Source organism: Monodelphis domestica, chromosome 2 (assembly GCF_027887165.1).
Source record: "Monodelphis domestica isolate mMonDom1 chromosome 2, mMonDom1.pri, whole genome shotgun sequence".
Lineage (NCBI taxonomy): Eukaryota > Metazoa > Chordata > Mammalia > Didelphimorphia > Didelphidae > Monodelphis > Monodelphis domestica.
The window spans coordinates 499,745,892-499,764,597 of NC_077228.1; the positions used below are offsets into that span (position 1 = coordinate 499,745,892).

General features: G+C 38.6%; 1 protein-coding gene across 5 annotated transcripts in view; it reads right to left on the reverse strand.

Annotated features, from left to right (window-relative positions):
* The window catches only part of AP2B1 (adaptor related protein complex 2 subunit beta 1), a 145,695-nt gene that overhangs the window by 112,415 nt on the left and 14,574 nt on the right, over nucleotides 1–18,706 (reverse strand). For all 5 annotated transcript variants that reach the window (XM_001367661.4, XM_007485512.3, XM_016429229.2 and 2 more), the window contains exons 2-5: nucleotides 17,718–17,777; nucleotides 14,894–14,999; nucleotides 10,386–10,521; nucleotides 8,887–9,132 (exon numbers count right to left, since the gene is read on the reverse strand). In XM_001367661.4, coding sequence (XP_001367698.1) covers nucleotides 8,887–9,132; nucleotides 10,386–10,521; nucleotides 14,894–14,999; nucleotides 17,718–17,754 — 525 coding nt within the window. In that variant the 5' untranslated portion in view covers nucleotides 17,755–17,777. The remainder of the gene's footprint in view (nucleotides 1–8,886; nucleotides 9,133–10,385; nucleotides 10,522–14,893; nucleotides 15,000–17,717; nucleotides 17,778–18,706) is intronic.

Consider the following 18,706-nt stretch of genomic DNA (forward strand, 5'->3'; position numbering starts at 1 on the left):
GAGATTCCAGAAGTGATGAGACAGCAGTGATCAAAGCATGGACCACAGCTAGTACAAAGGCAAAAAAAATAGACAATAATGGGTTGATTTCAACTTGGCAAGAGGGCTCCAGTGGCCCCAGGCCCCAGGGATCAGTGCTGCCAATTAACATTTTTATCAATAACTTGAATAAAGGTCCAAAATTGAATACTGGCACCTGAGTGGAACAATTAACACAGTGAGTAAAAGAGTGAAATCCAAAAATCTTGGCATGTTGAGCAATGGGATGAATCTAATGAAAGGAAATTAGAGCAAAAAAGCCTTACTTGCACTTGTGTTCAAAAACTCCACTTCCCTCAGGGCTAGGTGCAATGGAGGGTGGGAGAGAGGAGCACCAGGCAGGAGCTTGTCTAAAGAAGAAGTGGAGGTTTAGGGAAAATACAAACCTACAGTGTTAAGTAGCAGCCAAAAAGGCTCACCCACACTTCAAGCAGCACAGCCAATGTGAGTGGGGGGAGGGGGATCTTCCTGGGTTGAACCACATCTTGGACACCCCAGCTAAGGAATGGCCAAGATAAGCTGGACAGGCAGGTAACAAGGGTAGTAAAGTGTCTCAAATCTAGGTCATGCAAGGAAAGGAACAGAGGATGCTTAACATGGAAAAAAGCTTTTTTTGGGGGGGAGAGGGAATTCTGCTCTCTCCCAATATTTGAAGGTCCAAGATGTGGGAGAGAGGCTAAATTTGTTTTTCTTGGCCCTGAGGAGCAGCATTAGGAGCAATGGGCAGAGGCCAATTTAGGCTAAAGGTCAGAAAATCTTAATAATTAGAAATCTCAGAAAGCATAACAAGATGTCTGAGAAGATAATGGGCTCTCCATAATGGATTCTTCAAGAAGCAGGTGGGTGAACACATGGATTCCCTTTCAGGTACAGTTTGAACTCAATAACCACCAAGGTCCCTTCCAACACTAAAATTCTATCATCCTGTGGGACTTGGGCAAATTTTTGCCAAATTGTACAGTAGTCACAGTTCCCAATCCTTAAATGTACTGTGTAAAATTATATTTCCATCATGGTTGCTACAGTTCTGATTACTTAAGGGGGGAAAAAAATCAACAAACATCTTTGCAATGACTACGATGTGTAAGATGCTAGGGATACAAATAGAAAAAGGGACAGTCACCATCCTGAAAATGTAGATCTAATAAATCTACTAATTTTACTAATCCACTAAGTAGTGGTTGAAAATGAATGTTCCCAGCTGTCCTGCAGGGCTATGCCTTTACAGACAAGCTCACTAGGTAAGCAGAAAGGTGGCCAAAGAAGCAACACAAGGCCAGCCAGGTGGATGTTTGGGTTTTATCATCTGCTCTCTCCATTAGACTTTCACAAGAATCACATTCCAAACTAACTTCCATTTGCCTGACTTACAAACTAGAAAAAAGGCTTCCTATGCTCAGATAGAAGTTTCTGAGTGCTATAAGATAAATAAGAGAAACAAGACAGCTGCACACAGTGCCCGACTTCCAATGACTAACTTATGGCACACAGCCAAAGAGACAAGTGTTATCAGCAGACCACAGGCAACGCACACTGACCCTGGGTCAGACAGTCTGGTTCTGGATATAATACTCCAGGATAAAGTTATCTCTGATTCCCAGACTTGATTTGGCCCCACGGTACCTGCTAGTCCCTGAGGAGCCTCCACTACTCACTTTTTTATCCAAGTGTTTCAAATGAGCCAGCACCAAAACATCTGTCTCGCTCAAGATGCAGGAGAGGGAGTGTATTAAAGACTTCTCTCTAGACTCTAGAGATCATACGGACAGATGGTGCACAACCTTCTATCAGGGGTCAAGTAGTGCCCTGGCCTGGGGAAGGAATACATTGGTTATTTGGCTAGATAGTACTGGGGGAGGGGGTGTCACACCAAAAACTACTATCAAAAAGGAAACTTCTGGACTGGCTAGCTACGAGAAAGCCTGGAGTTATAACTCAGACATACTCTTCATCGAAAACACTGAAATTGGAGAATTTGAAATGCTCAGTTAGGGGACTGGGAGAAAAGGGATCCAGGAGGAGGATATACTGAGGCCAGAATGAGCCCAGGCCATGACAGCAAGTTAGACCAACAGCCTGGTAGCCTTTCAAGAGATCTAGTGCAGTACATGATAGCTAGAATTGCTAGATCCCTTTTTTATTACCTGATCCTCATTTTCACCAGTTCTCCGAATTCTTTTCCACAGGAAATAAATGCCTTGGTAAAAGCATATATAGTTGGAACTATATGGCAGTCAGGAAAAAAAAAAAAGAAAATCTCTGGCTTTTCAGGTCTGAGATCCCTAAAGACCCTATTCAGCAGGCTTTCCTGATCTAGACAGGCAGGGTTTAGGTGGAGACAACTCAGGGACACAATGGAAAAAGCACTGGGCCCACAGTCTGGAAGACCTAAATTCAAATCTAGTCTCAGATATTTACTAGCTGTGAGATCCTGGGTAAATCACTGAATCTGTCATACTTCAGTTGCTTCAACTGGAGATAACAACAGCACCTACCTCCTAGAGTTGTTGTGAGGGTTAAATGACATGTCTATAAAGTATTAAGCACAATGCCTAGCATATGCTAGATGTTTAATAAATGCCTGTTTCCTTCCTCCCTATCCTACTGCCTTGAACTCCCATCTCAGCCCTTTCCCAAAATTTTCAATTGCTGAAATCATGCATACTGGCACTACTCTTAAATTTGCTATGTCCTGGCCCAGTCTCTCCTCAAAACACTGCTTTTCTGTCCCTTCTGTTAGGGAACTGCCAATCAGATATGCCTGAGTTAGGCTCTCTCACCCACTTCCAATAAAACAGGACTTCACTGGTTCCACTATTGATCTGATACGTAGGCTCCCTTGGGGTGCACAAGGATGACTGACACCCAAGTTCTAAAGGTGTGTCAGGCACCATCCATGCTGCCCTAGCTTTGTACATATAGACTCTTGGCCTCAGGGTGTATGCTGCTCTGGAAGAGATGAGATCACAAAGATCTCCCATGTTCCCCACCAAACTGCATTCACTATGAGACCTGAAGGCCCCTTCTTCTTCCTCTCAGGGACTGAGGACAGCTGTACCTGACCAGAAACCATCAGTACCCTCCCTTTGTTGCTCCTGCCTCACCTCCCAGAAGGGAAGCAAGGAAGGGGTGGCAGGGTTCCTAAATATGGTGGAATGGGAACTCTGCAGGCACAGGGGCATGATCTAGGTTGGGCAGGATACTAAAATTTAGTTGATTCAGTGTATCAAGCCAAAAATAACTTTTTCTAAATAGAGCATAATAAAAAGAAACCACTAGGCCAGGGGCAAATGAGCTCAGGGTCAGCTGAAAAAAGCCAGATTCCATGGGAAGCTGAAGCACAAACTGAGACAAACTTACTCCTCATTCACTGAAAGGGAAAGGCTGGAGTTAATCTTACCAAAGCAAGAAGAGAAAAAGGGAAAGGCTCTAAATCAGTGATGGTGAATGTTTTAGAGACTTAGTGCCCAAACTGCAACCCTCATGCTTCATGTAAGCCACTCCCATACCCCAGACAAGGGAGGGAGGAAACATTCCCATTGGGCTGCTGGGCAGAGGGGAAAGTGATGGGAGAAATGTCCTCGGGCACATGTAGAGAGGAGGAAGGAAGCAGCCCCCTTCAACACTCATGCCATAGGTTTGCCAACACAGCTCTAGACCATGGGAGATTATCCCACAACTAGAAAGACCAATTTTACTATGTGGCTGGAAAACTCAAAGTAATTCTAAGAGTTCCAATGTGGTTTGAAAAACAGCAGCATTCTCTGAAAAAGTGTTTAGATTCCCAGGGTGACTACTTTGAAGAATGACATTCATTAGGATCCAAACACTGTGCCATTTTTGCCTAAAAAGAAAAACTAAACTCAATTATTACATATTACATAAAAGGATTTTATTAAATCCTGACAAATACTTTCAAAAAGCTGAAAAAAAAGAGAAACGGATACCATAACTATATTACATCATACTATAACAGTGGTTTTTATCTGCCTTTATGAAAGTAAAATATGGTACCTGTGGTTGAAAAAGAAAAAGCTTAGAATTGTGGTTCTAACTCAGCTAAATGCCTTTGAGGCTGGCCACCATTCAAGGCAAAGTTTTGAGGATTTTCATATTTGTCAAGCAACAATGTGAGAAATTCTGTGCAAATAAAAATTGGTTTGTGCATTTCAAAAGCTTTCCTTGTCTTTCTGGATGAGGAAACAGCTCCATCACACAGAATAGTGTCTGAAAACCAGCAACAGAATTAAAAATTTGGCATAAAATTGGTACAATCTAAAATTGATCCAAAGTGGTAAAAAAAGGGAAAGCAGCACAACAGGCATCATATCCCAGGATAAGGCTCTCCAAAGGCAATAAGGAACCTGAAGGGCATCACCAAGGACTCCTCAAAGATGCCTAGGAAAATGATGCCCCACTGGATTACATGAATTTTACTCCAATGACAGAAGACTCTCCTCTGGTATATAGGAAATAGAACTAATGCTACGACTAGAAATGACAGATATCATGGCACTTTTAAGGTTTGCAAAGCACTTTAATAATCTTATCTCTATCTCTCACAACAACCCAGGAGGCAGGTGCTATTATCATCCTTGTTTTACAAATGAGAAATTGAACCTGACAGAGATAGGCCAAAGTATAGTATTCCAGGAAGGATCTGAACTCAGATCTTTCTGACTCCAGGACCAGCACTCTAAACACTGTCATTGTGCCTATATCTGAGGGACATCTGTTTATATCCATGGTAGTCACAGAGTAACTTGAGAAGAGGCAGAGAATGAATGAATCTTAACTTCTGCTCATTTATATCCTCCTACCCCTTACACAAGAATATAGTTTTTCTAACTTTCCCCACAAGTTACTTCCTTACGATAGTCTCTCGGAAATCTCATCTATTTTTTGTGCAGGGCTATCCTTTAATGAACTAGTTCAAATCTACCCTCTTTCATACTCAAATTCCCTGACCCCTTATCCTATAATATTCAAGGCTTTCTAAACTTCAACAATGAATAGCTCTCTCTACTAGGAAAATGTGTCCTATGTTTGGAATGTTATTTTCATTCCTTTTGCTGTACTTTCTGCTTATGTTTAGTACATCCTCCTAAGATTTAATGGTTGGGGAGCAACTAGGTGGCTCAGTTGTTTGAGTGCCAGTTTTAGAGGCAGGAAGTCCTGGGTTCAAATTTGTCCTGAAACTTCTTAGCCATGTGACCCTGGACAAGTCTCTTTAATTCCTATTGCCTAGTTCTCACCACTCTTCTGCCTTGAAACCAATACTTAGTATTGATTCTAAGAAGGAAGGTAAGGGTTTAAAAAAAAAAAGAGTTTATGGTTAATTTATTAACTGGAAAGAACAGGAGTTCAGGAGCTAGTACAATCAAAAGATCAAGAGTATATTCCTCCTAACCAAGTTACCCCTAGGACCCTGCAAAAAAGTTATAGTTGGGGGCGGTTGGGTGGCTCAGTAGATTGAGAGCCAGGCCTAGAGACAGGAGGTCCTAGGTTCAAATCTGACCTCAGATACTTCCCAGCTACATGACTCTGGGCAAGTCACTTAACCCCCTTTGCCTAGCCCTTACTGCTCTTCTGCCTTATAATCATGAACAATTCCTCTGGGAAGCCCTATCCTACTAAAATGCAAGTGCATGGTAGAAGATACATGGCAATCCAGAGAAAAGAGGAGAATTGTAAGCAACGTAATAGTCTATGTTAATGATTCAAAGAAACTTTGTAAGATTTGTATGAACTTGAAGTAGGGTGAAATGCCAAAAACAGTAAGATAATTTGCATATTGATCATAATAATGTAGGAAAACAACCTTAAACAGAAATTGTATCCATACAATGACTAATCATGACTTGAGAAGAGTGATGAAGACTGTCTCCTGCCACTCAAAGAGGTGATAAACTAGCAAGAAATAACCAGAGACATGCTACTAAGTATTTAACAACTCTCTCTAGATATTCACACATCATATTTTTAAGTTTAATCTGCATTAATAGTTTTTCCATCATTTTCTTAAATCTAGATGATTAGCAAAACTATAAATCAATCCCTGATTTGTAGCATTTGCCAGTTTCTGAGGCATAAAATGCTCACACTGAACATTCAACTATCAGTTCTCATAAGTCAGAAGGAGCAAGTCCACCTCTGTGCATAGCACACATTTTTAGACAAGATAAATGTATTTATTTTACTTGCCTATATTTGTTACAAGTAAGGGGTAAAGCTTCTGAGGAGATGGGAGTTAGTAAGAAGTGAAAGAAAAAAAATTTTAGAATCAATACAATAATGAAAATACACAAAAAGAAATTTAGAAGGAAACACAGATGGGGCAACTTCATTAGTATCTTGTTAAACTTAATATGTGCTTTTTAAAAAAACAAATTATACATTGTAGTCACAATTTTACATACAATTCTTTTTTGTCCATTGTATATTGGAATGTTTGTGTCTAGTGATGAATTGAATTCATAATAAAAAAATTAATACTGTCTAAATAATAAAATGAAGAGTAAGCATGGTAAAGAGGCCAGAGAATTCTGATTCTATATCATCTAAATATGATTTTTTTTATATCTAGCATTCAGAGCAATGTATGAATGTGAAATACTAAACACTATAGAACATACTCATAATTACAAAATGACCATAATAGAGATCATTCCACCTTACATACTAAAATCTGTTGCTGAAAATGAAAAGACAGAGGATCAACGAAGAACTAAATATGTAGTAGCTAAGAGGCTCAGTGGATAGAAAGTCAAGCTTTAGAGATAGGAGGTCATTCACTTCCTAGTTGTTTGACCTGAGGCATGTCACTCAACACCCATTGCCCAACTCCTACTGCTCTTCTGCACTGGAACCAATAATTAGTATTGATTCTAAGACAGAAGATAAAGGTTTAAAATTTTTTTTAAATAAAAATAAGAAAAAGAAAAGCTCAGACAGGTTCAGTCAGTAGGAAAGTAACCCAGTCATTGGGGAAATTGAAACTGGAAGAGAGGGGGAGGTGATAATGCAATACACCAGAGAAGAAAGGAAGGAGAGGATGTGACCAAGGGTACATTTCTTCAGGACCTTGTGAGAAGAGAGTGGGGTCTGCTGTTGAGGGGGTTGCTGAGGAAAAGAAAATGAAGCAAATGGTCTCACTTCTTTGATTTTAAATATTCCAAGTGAAAGACTTAGCTACTATGATCAATAAAATACTCCAAAACAATTCTAAAAGACCCATGATGAAAAATGCTACCCATCTCCAAAAAGAGATCTGATCAAATGAGTGTAGACTGAAGCAGACTTTTTCCCATTCTCTTTACAATTTCTTGGCTTGGGGGGTAATGGCCAACATAGCTAATATGCAAAGATGTTTTGCATGACTACATAGTACTTATCTTCTCAATGGGTTTTGGAGGGACAGGAAGGAGGGAGAGAGATTATAGAACTCAAACTTTTTTTTAAATGTTAAAAATAAAGAAAAAGAAAACACTGAGGGAGACAGAAAATTATCCTCTGCATTTCAAAACATGGCTAGATATCGATAAACAAATCTACCCATAGTTATTCAGGAAATGAATGGTAGTCCTGGAAATGGAACATGGTCCCATCTCGGTGCTCTCCACAATAGACTACACTGCCTAAACTTCATGATAGTATGAAAGTTTAACAACACAATTAAAGCTGCACCTAAGTTCCATGTGACCAGAATATAAAAAAAGCAATTAAAGTGAAAGCAATGTTCTAACACAATAAAAAAATCAGTTTCAAGAAATAAGTTGGATTTTACATAAAAGACTATTCCCTATACCTTGGGGAAGTTATTAGATTTCCTAGAAATCAATGAAGAAGAATTTAGAGGACTTTAAGCTCTAATCTTAAAACATAAAATCTGTCAGTTCACTGTAGCCTAGACAACATGTGAATTATGTGTGAAATTTTAAATCTCATATTTCAGTCATTTATTGAGATTTAAACAGATGGTATCTATTTCAGGTCAAATTGCCTAAGGAGCCTCTTCCCTGACAGTCATTCTGCAGGAATGCTATGGTTCCAGAGCTCTTGGAAGGAAAGAGTGTTTACAAATGATTCATACAATTCAAATATGAAACTGCGTTTGAAAAATTCAATAGAAGATTAAGTCTTAAATGTTACTGCCATTTATCCCAAGTTGCAAGCTAACTATTAAACCAAGGCCTTATCCAAAGAAAGCAGCCATGTTCTTCCAATTCAAATCACCCCAGTCCAAAAGACCTTCACAATTACTGGATCCCTTGGGGGTTTTTCCTTCTCATATAGGCAAATGTGGAGGGAATTAGTATCACAGCAATAGAAATCAAGGACCCAAAGAGTCAAGTAAAATACCTCCGGGGCTCTTCTAATCTGACTGCTCAACATTTCTTAATCTCAACCTCAGCAACTAAAAGGAAGCAGGCCCCAGAGGGCACCTGGACAAACATAAGGCAAAAATTAGAAAATAAGGATTTCTCTGATCCAATTATCTCTATCAGCTAAAGCCTTATTAGTGTCATTCACTTGGGTAATTTTTAAAGGTTAAGGTACAATCTGTTGAAAAGAATTATGAAAAATTTCACCTTCCTTTTGAACAAATGCAGAGGACTAGTACAGAAACAAAGGTTCATCTTACGCCTATTTGCAATAAATCTCATTTGTCTGCAGAGATGAATTCTACTCCCATCTCTCAGCAGTAATTCAGAGATCATACTTTTCAAAATTAGCACTTGTATAATCTAAAAACAAGACAGTTGATTTCAATTAGGGCTAATTGAATACAACATAGCTTGAAAAGAAGTCCATTTTAAATAATGTATGACATCAGAAATCTATTACCATGGGATTGGAGTCTGCAATGAGATCCCGAAGAGAATCCAAGAAGCCTTGATCCTCCACCATCTGGGCATTGATATCATGCAGTTTGGCCACACACACTGCTGCAGTCTTTCTGACATAAGGGTCTTCATCCTTCAGACACTTGCGAAGTGGCTCACACAGATACTCAGTGATTTTGTCTACCCGAATACACCCCATAGTCCTGACTGCCAGGGCACGAATTAGAGGGTTAGGGTCTTCACAATCCTAAGGGAAAAAAAAATCGTGACCATCACATCAAGATGGCTTCCATAAGAAGAAAATCAGGCCTCCTGGTTTAGAGGCCCCCAGGGACACTTTCCCAGGAGTGCAGGCTCAAAGTGAGAATCCAAACCTCTCCTCCATTACCTATTTAACTGTTTAGGAACTGGTTTTGTTAATCTTGTGTTGCCAAATGTGGCAATGACAAGGACTTAGAAATTCTATCTTCCTCATCTCTCTCCACTACCAAAAAAAGCTTCTTACACTATTATTGTATTACTACCTGGCATCTATCAACTGCACAAGATGAATAGGCTCATGGGAAAGCAAATAAAGGGAAGAGGGGCAAAAGAAATTCTGAGTCCTAATTTTCACCTTCCAGATAGAGTCTATCAGGTTTGTGGAATTACATCAGTTCCTTCCTGGGGAATCTGTTACCTATTTTTCCAAAATATAAGCTATGTGCACTTGCCTTATTCATGAGTTTTCTGAACCACACTAATTACTGACAGTTCAGCAGGGTGCCTGACCTTAAGCAGCCTAGTATGATGAAATAACTTGGCTGCCATGTTCCTTTTCACTTGGAAAGAGGAGACTACTGAACTCACCTGGTAGGAGCAGGCTTGTGGCTTGAAATCCCCTGAAATCAGGACTTTTAAGAATGTCTAGGATCCCTAGAACAGCCATTCTCCTAGTCCAGTGATGGCAAACCTTTAGAGACAGTGCCAGATCCTGCCCCCCCCCCACCAGCCCCTCTCCCCAGACCAAGTGCCATGCCACACACATAAGGGAGGGAGAAAACACTCCCATTGTACTGCTAGGCGGAGAAGGTGAAGTGAGGAATGTCCTTGGCAAGTGTAGAGAGAGGAAAGGGAGTGGCCCAAGCACTCTTCTCCCCTCAAGCTGCCACCCTTACCCCCTGTGCACTCCCACTGAGGGCAGAAGGACAGAAGATGTGAAAAAATGTCATCAGGCATGGTGGAAAGGGGAGGGGAGCAGCTCTGCTCCAGTCCCTCTGCCTTTCTAGTAACAAACTCTGGGGGGAGGGGGGAGGGGGCTGAGTGCCCACAGAGAGCACTGTGTGCCATCTTTGGCACCCATGCCATAGGTTTGCCATCACTGTCCTAGTTGTTCCTGGCACTACTCTGTGAGGTTTTGAGTTTAATATATTCTTCAGAACACAGAGCACTTACGTGTCCTCAGTACAGACACCGACCAAACCAGAAGACACGTGCCAAGCAGACTGCTAGGAAAGCTACCTTCACAAAGCTGTTGACAGCCATGATGGCCATATCTGGCTGACTCTTGGCGTAGTTCATCAGATACAAATAGACAAGCTTCTTTAGCTCCAGGTTATCCGTCTGCATACAATTCACCACATCTGGAAAGAGAGAACTAGGGGTAGGGATAAAGAAGAGGGAAAAAGAAATGGGACAGAGGTTATGAGAATGAAGCCAACATCTATAACTGTTAACTAAATCTTGAAATCATATAAACTACAATGCAAGAACACTTTTGTGATGAGTTATAGTCACTGATCAATAAGATCTCAGTTCAACTTCTGTAACTGGTGAAGATGACCATGGATGCCCTCTGGCTAGGTGAGTAGAGCACAGGTACAAGCGAGCCCGAACATACTATAAAGATCCTAAGTTTGAATCTCTTAACAAAGTGACAATTACAGTTTTCCTGGAACTACATAATGAATTTTTCAAATATGGCAACCTCTAAGATAATCTACAAAATCAGAGAGGAACTGCAATATATATTTGTGAAGGGGATAAATACATGTACAAATCCACAGCTTACTGAAAACTGAAGGCTAAGATGGTAACCAGGCATTAACATGAGCCACCAAGTGAACTTACATAACCTATTTTTAGAGACCTTTTAAAATAACATATATTCTCATTTATAAGACATGAACCATGTATTACTATATCATGAGTTCTTAAGATAGTAAAGACTATGTCTCTTTGACTCTGGAAGTCAATAAAAAATCTTTGACATTGAGAAAGTCTACCACCATCCCATAAAACAACTTCCTATCATTTGTCAGGAGGCTAGTCAATCCCACAGAAAATCTGAAATTGGTTGGTACATTTACAAAATCAAGATTTTAGCAACATTACATCAATTTGAAGACTATAAAAAATGTTTAAATTCTAGACCTGTGGAAAGATTCCAGACATTGTCTAATGCCTAGAGTTCCTAATATTGGGAGTCAATCTGCAAGTCATCATCAATCTCTACTCCAAATTACTATTCAAGCTATCATCCAAATCTTACTTATTTATGAAAGTCTAGTGCTACATGGAAGTCAATTGGTCATTGTTCCACAAAGGTTAACCAACAGGTAAGCATCAACCCAAAAAAAGCTCTGAGCTAGAAATGGGAGAGGCTTATAGGGGTGGAGCCAAAATGGAGGAATAACTAGAACAGAAGCTCCATTTCACCATAAAAAATCCTCTCCGACCAAAATTAAAATATTGCCACAAAAAGGAATACAGGAGTGACAGAACCAACAAGAAGACAGCGTGAAACAACCTTTAAGAATAGAAATGACCAAAATTAAAATATTGCCACAAAAAGGAATACAGGAGTGACAGAACCAACAAGAAGACAGTGTGAAACAACCTTTAAGAATAGAAATGACCAAAATTAAAATATTGCCACAAAAAGGAATATGAGTGAAAGAAGCAACAAGAAGACATAGTGAAACAACCTTCAAGAACAGAAATGGGAGAAAAGATCTATCAAGACTCTCTAGTATCAGGGAAAAAGAAGCCTCTTATCACTGCTAATTTCGGACTTGGTTCTTCTGGACTGTGGTGCAATGTCACAAGTTTTTGTTTTTTGAGGTTCTTTTTGTTCCTTGTTTTTAATTTGCTCAACAAAGGAAAGGAAACAGTGGGAGGAACAGTTTGGCTTTGCTTGTCAAAAGAATTAAAAATAAAAAACAAGACACTACAAAAGTAAAACATCCTCAAGTAGAAGCAGAATTTGAGATGAAAGGGCAAAAGATTTTTCTCCTAGGCACAAACAGCCCAATAACTAGATGATTACGAAATAGCAGCTTAAAATCTACTAGTATATATTTAGTACTAGTGTGCTAAAAAAGTGTCACACCCTATCAAGTTCCCACCCAGGCTCGCATTCTGGTGATTTTAGTACTTAGAAGTCAACTTTGCTCATCTACATGGGCCACTCACTCTGAAAACGTGGATCACAACAGGCGTGCTACATCTGCCTTTGCCTGAAGGACTCCTACATTCTCTCACAAGTTTACCAAAGAGAGTCTCCACAAAGAGACTTGGGATCTTACTCTAAACCTCCTGATACTATGTGGATGCCAAAGGAACTATCAGTTATCCTGCCATCTCTAGAACAGGTACAACTTTTTATTCATTCCTACAACTCTGTTGATGTGCTCCACCTTCACACATTTACAACATCACCAAAAGAATAGTGATGTTTAAAAATTTGTTTTAAAATTCTGACTCACAAATATCAGAGGGAAATGTGTGAAAACTGGGACACTAATGCATTGTTGGTGGAGTTGTGAACTGATCCAACCATTCTGGAAAACAATCTGGAACTATGCCCAAAATAAATACCCTTTGATTCAAGCAAAACCACTATTAGAATAGGATACAGCACCAGGCCTGAAGATCCTGGGTTCAAACCTTGCCTCAGACACTTCCTAGTTGCTCAACTTTGGGTAAGTCCCTTAACCCCAATTGCCTAATCCTTATTATTACTCTTCTGTCTTGGAGTCAATACTTAGTGTTGATTCCAAGGCAAAAGGTAAGGAGTTTGTGGTGGGGGAGAGGCCCTACATGTACAAAAAATATTTATAGCAGCTCCTTTTGTGGTGGGGAAAAAAACTAGAAATTGAGGGTATGCCCATCCCTTGAGAAATATGATTGTGATGGTATATCTATGCTGCTGTAAGAAATAACAAGCAGCTACATACCCCCAAATAGACATAAGATTTGATGAAATTTGCATTAGTTCTATCTTAACAAGAAGCAGAGAGTTAAGTAACAAAGATAAAAGGTAATGTGGTGATGGTACTCAAAAACACTTCAAGTAGACCTATAAAGTAATGGTAACAATGAAGACTGAATAAAAAGGACAGTGCAGCTAGATGGTGCTTAGGTTAAAAAAATTAACAGAATACTTTCAAAAACATGGTTAGACTTGTGTGAACTGATGCAAAGTGAGCAGAACCAAGGGACACAGTATAATGATCAACCATGAAGGACTTAGCCATTCTCAACAATACAAAGATTCAAGATAATTTCAAAGGACTTATGATGAAAAACTCTATCAACTTCCAGAGAAAGAACTGATGAAATCTGAGTGCAGATTAAAGTATATTATTTTTTACTTTTTTTTCCATATTTGGGTTTTTTGGTCTGTGTTTTCTTTCACAAAAATGGCTAATATGGAAATGTTTTGCACTGACTACATATTTCTAACCTATATCAAATTGCTTACTTTCTCAATAAGGTATAGGGAAAGGAAGAAGAAAATTTGGAACTCAAAACTTTTTTAAATGTTTAAATTGTTTTTACATATAACTGGAAAAAAACATTTTAAAAAAACTTTTTGTCTCAACAGAAGGCTGGGGTCATTATCAGGACTGCAATTCCCTGAAGTCAATCTAGCCCACTGTCTTCCTCATATTGAATTGTGGGCTCAGGTCACTATCCCATTTATAGTATCTGTCCAACGCTCATACAGCCGAAGGCTAGCTCTACACACTGTGCAATTGACTACATATCAACGCAGACAACAGGCATTCTTCTATTTAACTCTTCCTGTGGGAATAATCTGAACATATTCTCCTGAGTGATTACAGATTTCATTCAGGAAGCTCCAAAATGTCCTTCACAAACAGGAATGTCTGGATTATCTCACCAATTCCCTCTTCCTTTTGAACACTGTCATGAACATATGGCAAATGGTTTTGGTAAAGCACAAGTCTCCCTGTTTTAAGGAGTTCTTCCTTGCTTTACATTACTTATCAGAGGGCTGAATAGTGTTACCTTTGTTATTACATGTTTCTTATATGATACTAGAATATGCATAATAGGAACCCTGTTGAAGAAAGGTCTTCAAATGCTGCATTTTGTTCTATGAAATAAACATTTTTTCATCATAAACCAAAAATATGTCTAGTCATTCTCATATGCTCTGCTTCTTTCAGTCAAATATGTGATCAAAAAGAAAGGAACTGCAGTGAAATATTCTTTATAAAAACTTGCATCATGGTCTCAGGCATCTGGTAAAGGAATTTCAAAGTTGACATAGTCCAAAATAATTATGCAAAATCACAGAAATATGAAAAACTACTCAAACCAGATAGATTTCTTAAAATAGAGCAATTTCTCCAACTCAGCATATGAATTCTAGGGTTCTAAAGAACTGACAATGCTGACTTGAACTAAGCAGGAAGCATGGAAACTTCTGCCTCCGGAGGCAATTCTACATTGCATGAACATGGTCTGATCCCACAGACTCACAAAGATGGCAGTGTGACTCTAACTAGATCAGTGTATGGCAATATCAAAGTCACCATCTTTTCCCTCAAGCATTAGCTGATGCCCAAGAGTTGGCATTACCAAGGTGTCAGCCCTGACAGACTTTAAGGAGGACTCCTTCCTTGCTTGCCAAAGAAAGAAGCATAAAGAGGAGGTGGGAAAAGTAAATGAGAGAAGGCAGAATAGGGGGATGACTGAAGGGGTAGGTGATCCATTACCTGACATCCTTCCCCACTGTCATGGCTGCAATCACTTTCTTGACAGCTTCTTTTCTTTTCTCCTTCTTTTCATTGTTGAGCTCTGCCTTCAGTTCAAAGATCTCTCCTACCAAAAAGAAAAAAAAAAGTGTGTCAGGAGAGACCTATGCAGCAATTCACAAGAAAACAAAAGTAGAGGTATCCAGTGGAGCCATGATATGTTGAAGAAGAACCTCACTGTATGGATAGGCAGGTAATAAATCTCAAGTCCCAAAATGTCAACTAAGTCATGTAGAACTTTTTAATATAATTATATATATTTAAATATATATGTATATATATATATTTTTTAATGATATCATATTCAGTTCATGTATCCATTTTTAAAAATTGGATCCAACTTTATCTTCAGTTCAAATTCTCCTTTCCCTACCCGTTGAGAAGGCAAAATTCATGTATCTATTTTTGAAATTACTATGGACTACGGGGCAAAATTCTGTTTAAGCTTAATTTCTGCCAGTTTTCCTAGCAATTCTCATCAAATAAGGAGTTTTTCCCATAAAAAAAAAGTTTACCAAATATTAATCTATGGAATTCAGTGATTTATGATAGTTCTTTAACTATGTTCCACTGATCTACTTTTCTATTTTTAACCAATTTCAAATTATTTTGATGATTGCTATTTTATAATATAGTGTAAGGTCTGGATGTACTATTCCACATTCACTCCTACCTTTTTGCATTATTTCCCTTAATGTTCTATTCTTTTGTTCCTTCAAATGATTCCTAACCCTATTATCCAGCTCAGAGAAGGTAGGTAATTCAGTGCATAAAAAGTCAAAAAAACCTGGATTCTAATTTGCCTCCAATATTTCCTGGATAAGTCACTTAACCCCCATTGTCTGACCCTTACTCCTCTTCTGCCTTGGAACCAATACTTGTACCTATTCTAAGCCAGAAAGTAAGACATTAAAAACAAACAATTATCTAGCTCTATAGAGTATCCCCTTTTGATAATCTCAGTAGCACAGCACCAAACCTATAATTTTGATAATACTGCCATTTTTATTATACTGGCATGGCCATATATGAAAGCTAAATAATGCTCTAGCTACTTAAGATCTGAATTTATTTAAGGAATATTTTGAAATTGAATCTATATAGGTATCACAGTTTTTGGTAAACTGACTCCCAAAAAGTTTGAGCATTTTGTAATTATTTTGAATAGAACTTCCCTCTTAAATATTTCTCCTGAATATAAAGATGCTATTGAGTTTCATTGTCTACAAGTTTGCTGAAGTTATTATTCCTCAATTAGTTTCTTTGCTGATTCCCTATTTTTGAATATATTTTTGAATAACTCACAATGTCATCAATAGATAAGTTTTATCTCCTCTTTCCCTATCTCCATGCCTCTACTGTCTCGCCCTTGTCTTATTGCTGATGACCAGCATTTCTAAAACTCCACAAAATAACAGCAGGAACAGGAAACATCCTGATTTTACCTATTCTTAACTGAGAAAACTTCTGCTGTTTCCTATTATATTTATATGTAATATTTGCTTTTTGTTTTAGAAGCATGTCCTACTAAAAAAGTTCCTTCTATACATCTACATTGAAGCATTTTCAACAACAACATCATACACTTTGTCAAAGACTTTCTCTCCACTGTTAATATAATTATGTGGTTTAGATCTTTTTTGTTTTTAGGATAATAAATGATACATTCTTTTCCTAATGTTGAATCATCTTTGTATCCTTGATCTAAATGCATTAAAATATTATCCAGTGGAATAATAACTGGGAAAAGGAGGATACCAACACATTACGATTTTTGTAAGAATTAAACACTTTTAATGGGATCTATGCAATCAACATCCACTTAAGAACAGAAAGCAAGTACACTTTTAGGTACTTCGAGGCAATGAAACATTTCCTATTTTTGGTCAGCAAATTAAAGCAGTATAGTCAAAAGTTTGGCCAGCTAAGTTTGGTTCCCTCAAAATTCAAAGCTGAAATTCAGCTCTCTCTTTTCCCATCATTTATTTTCTGAGAGCTCCAAATGAGCAAATGGCAGGATTCCAATAATGCTGCATTGTGAGCAGCAGGAGTAGCAAACTCTAAATAGTTAATATTGAATAGTAAAACCTGGGACTAAAAGGATAAGCTGCCTAACTCCAGTGAGCTGAGAAAAGGAAATCTAGTATTAGCTCCAGAAGTAAGTAGTTCAAAGTAGTATTTTTAGAAATATGATCTAATGAGGATTTCTGAAGAGCTTTCAGGCAATGATCCCAGTCCAACAGCTGGGTAGAAAAATCAACATGCCAGCTCATGGTGGTACCACCTGGACATAAGGCAGCACCTGATTTAATTGTCAGTGCAAAACTCAAGAATTCCACTAGGCTGACTTTGGAATCAAAGAATCTCTGACTGGGGAGGCTGTCTCTCATCCAACCTGAATCTAAAATGATTAGGCAGAAGGCTCATTCTTTATCATTTCTTATGCTATTGCTCCAGAGGAAGTATCCAACCATTTTTTCAGCTTTTATAGCCAAAGGCATAGGCATTTTTTTCCCTCTTCCTATGAAGCCAAAAGGAGACAGGGAGGGGTATGTTTTTTTTAAACAGAATTCCCTTTTTTTAAAACCAGACTGAAACAATGGGCTTGCCTTCCATACCTTCAAACACCAAGAGGTTTCTCTGTAACAGCCCTATAGTCAAAGACACATACAATAAACCTCACCTCGTCCACTAGTCTTCTTGAGAAGAGTCTCTATTTGACCTCAGTTGGAGAGAGTAACACTTTGTATTTCCTTGAGGATCTCACACATTTACTTGGCCTTACCTTTTTTATTGGTCGTGAAATACTTGGAGTCAGTCATTTTTCCGGCTCTTTAAGGTATACCTGCAATAAAAGAAGATTCTTTCAGCCAATACAAAGCAGCTCCTGCCAGAACACTCAGCATTGCAAGTAGAAAAAAACATGGATATCCTCAAGCCAAAGACAGTGGGAGAGAAGCCACTGAGCCTGACAACTCTGTGACATCATCCAAAAAGGCTTAAAAAAGCTAAAGGTCAGCCTTTTTGAAAGAATTTGCAATTTATTTGAAAAAATCTTATTTTCTTTATAGGAAAATCTGTTTTCCCTCTCTATTTTAAGATCAATTAATCAACAAGCATTTATCTAGCTCCAATATATGTTCTAGGTGATGAGAATGCAAACACCCAGTTCCCTACATGCAAGAGGTTTACACACTATTGTGGCACAGTGTTATATTTAAAATAGTTGTCTGCCATAAACTGTGGCAGTTAAAAGAGTTGGGGTCATAAACTGTAAGAGTTAAAATAGTTGAAGATATAAATTGTAGTAGATATAAGAGTGGGTGAGTAAATTGTGACCGCAGAAAATATGTTTTCACTACAGTGTCTTGTTTTAAATCAAATATAAGGTGGTCGCCAGGGAAATATTCCCAATTATGAATATACCCAAGTCAACTGGGTTTTATAGAGATTTTTAATTAATAATACAATGAGGAATCAAAGAAAGAGAGAAAGAGTAAGAAAGGAATAAGTTTGAAGGGCCTTAAGCCAACATGGTCTAGACCTGAGTCTTAAGAGAGAGAGATCAGGCGGTCAGTCTTTTATCACTCACCACAAGGTCTGTCTAAGCAAGGATTCTAGTGACAGAGTCTCCTCAGAGAGAGTTCCAGCCAGAGTCCTCCTCAAAGAGCCTTCCAGCCACAGACTGTTTCAAAAGGGATCGCTTAAGGAAAATCTCTTGAGAGAGGCTCTGGAGAAGGGAAGCTCTTGAAGGACAATCTCTAAGGAGGTCTC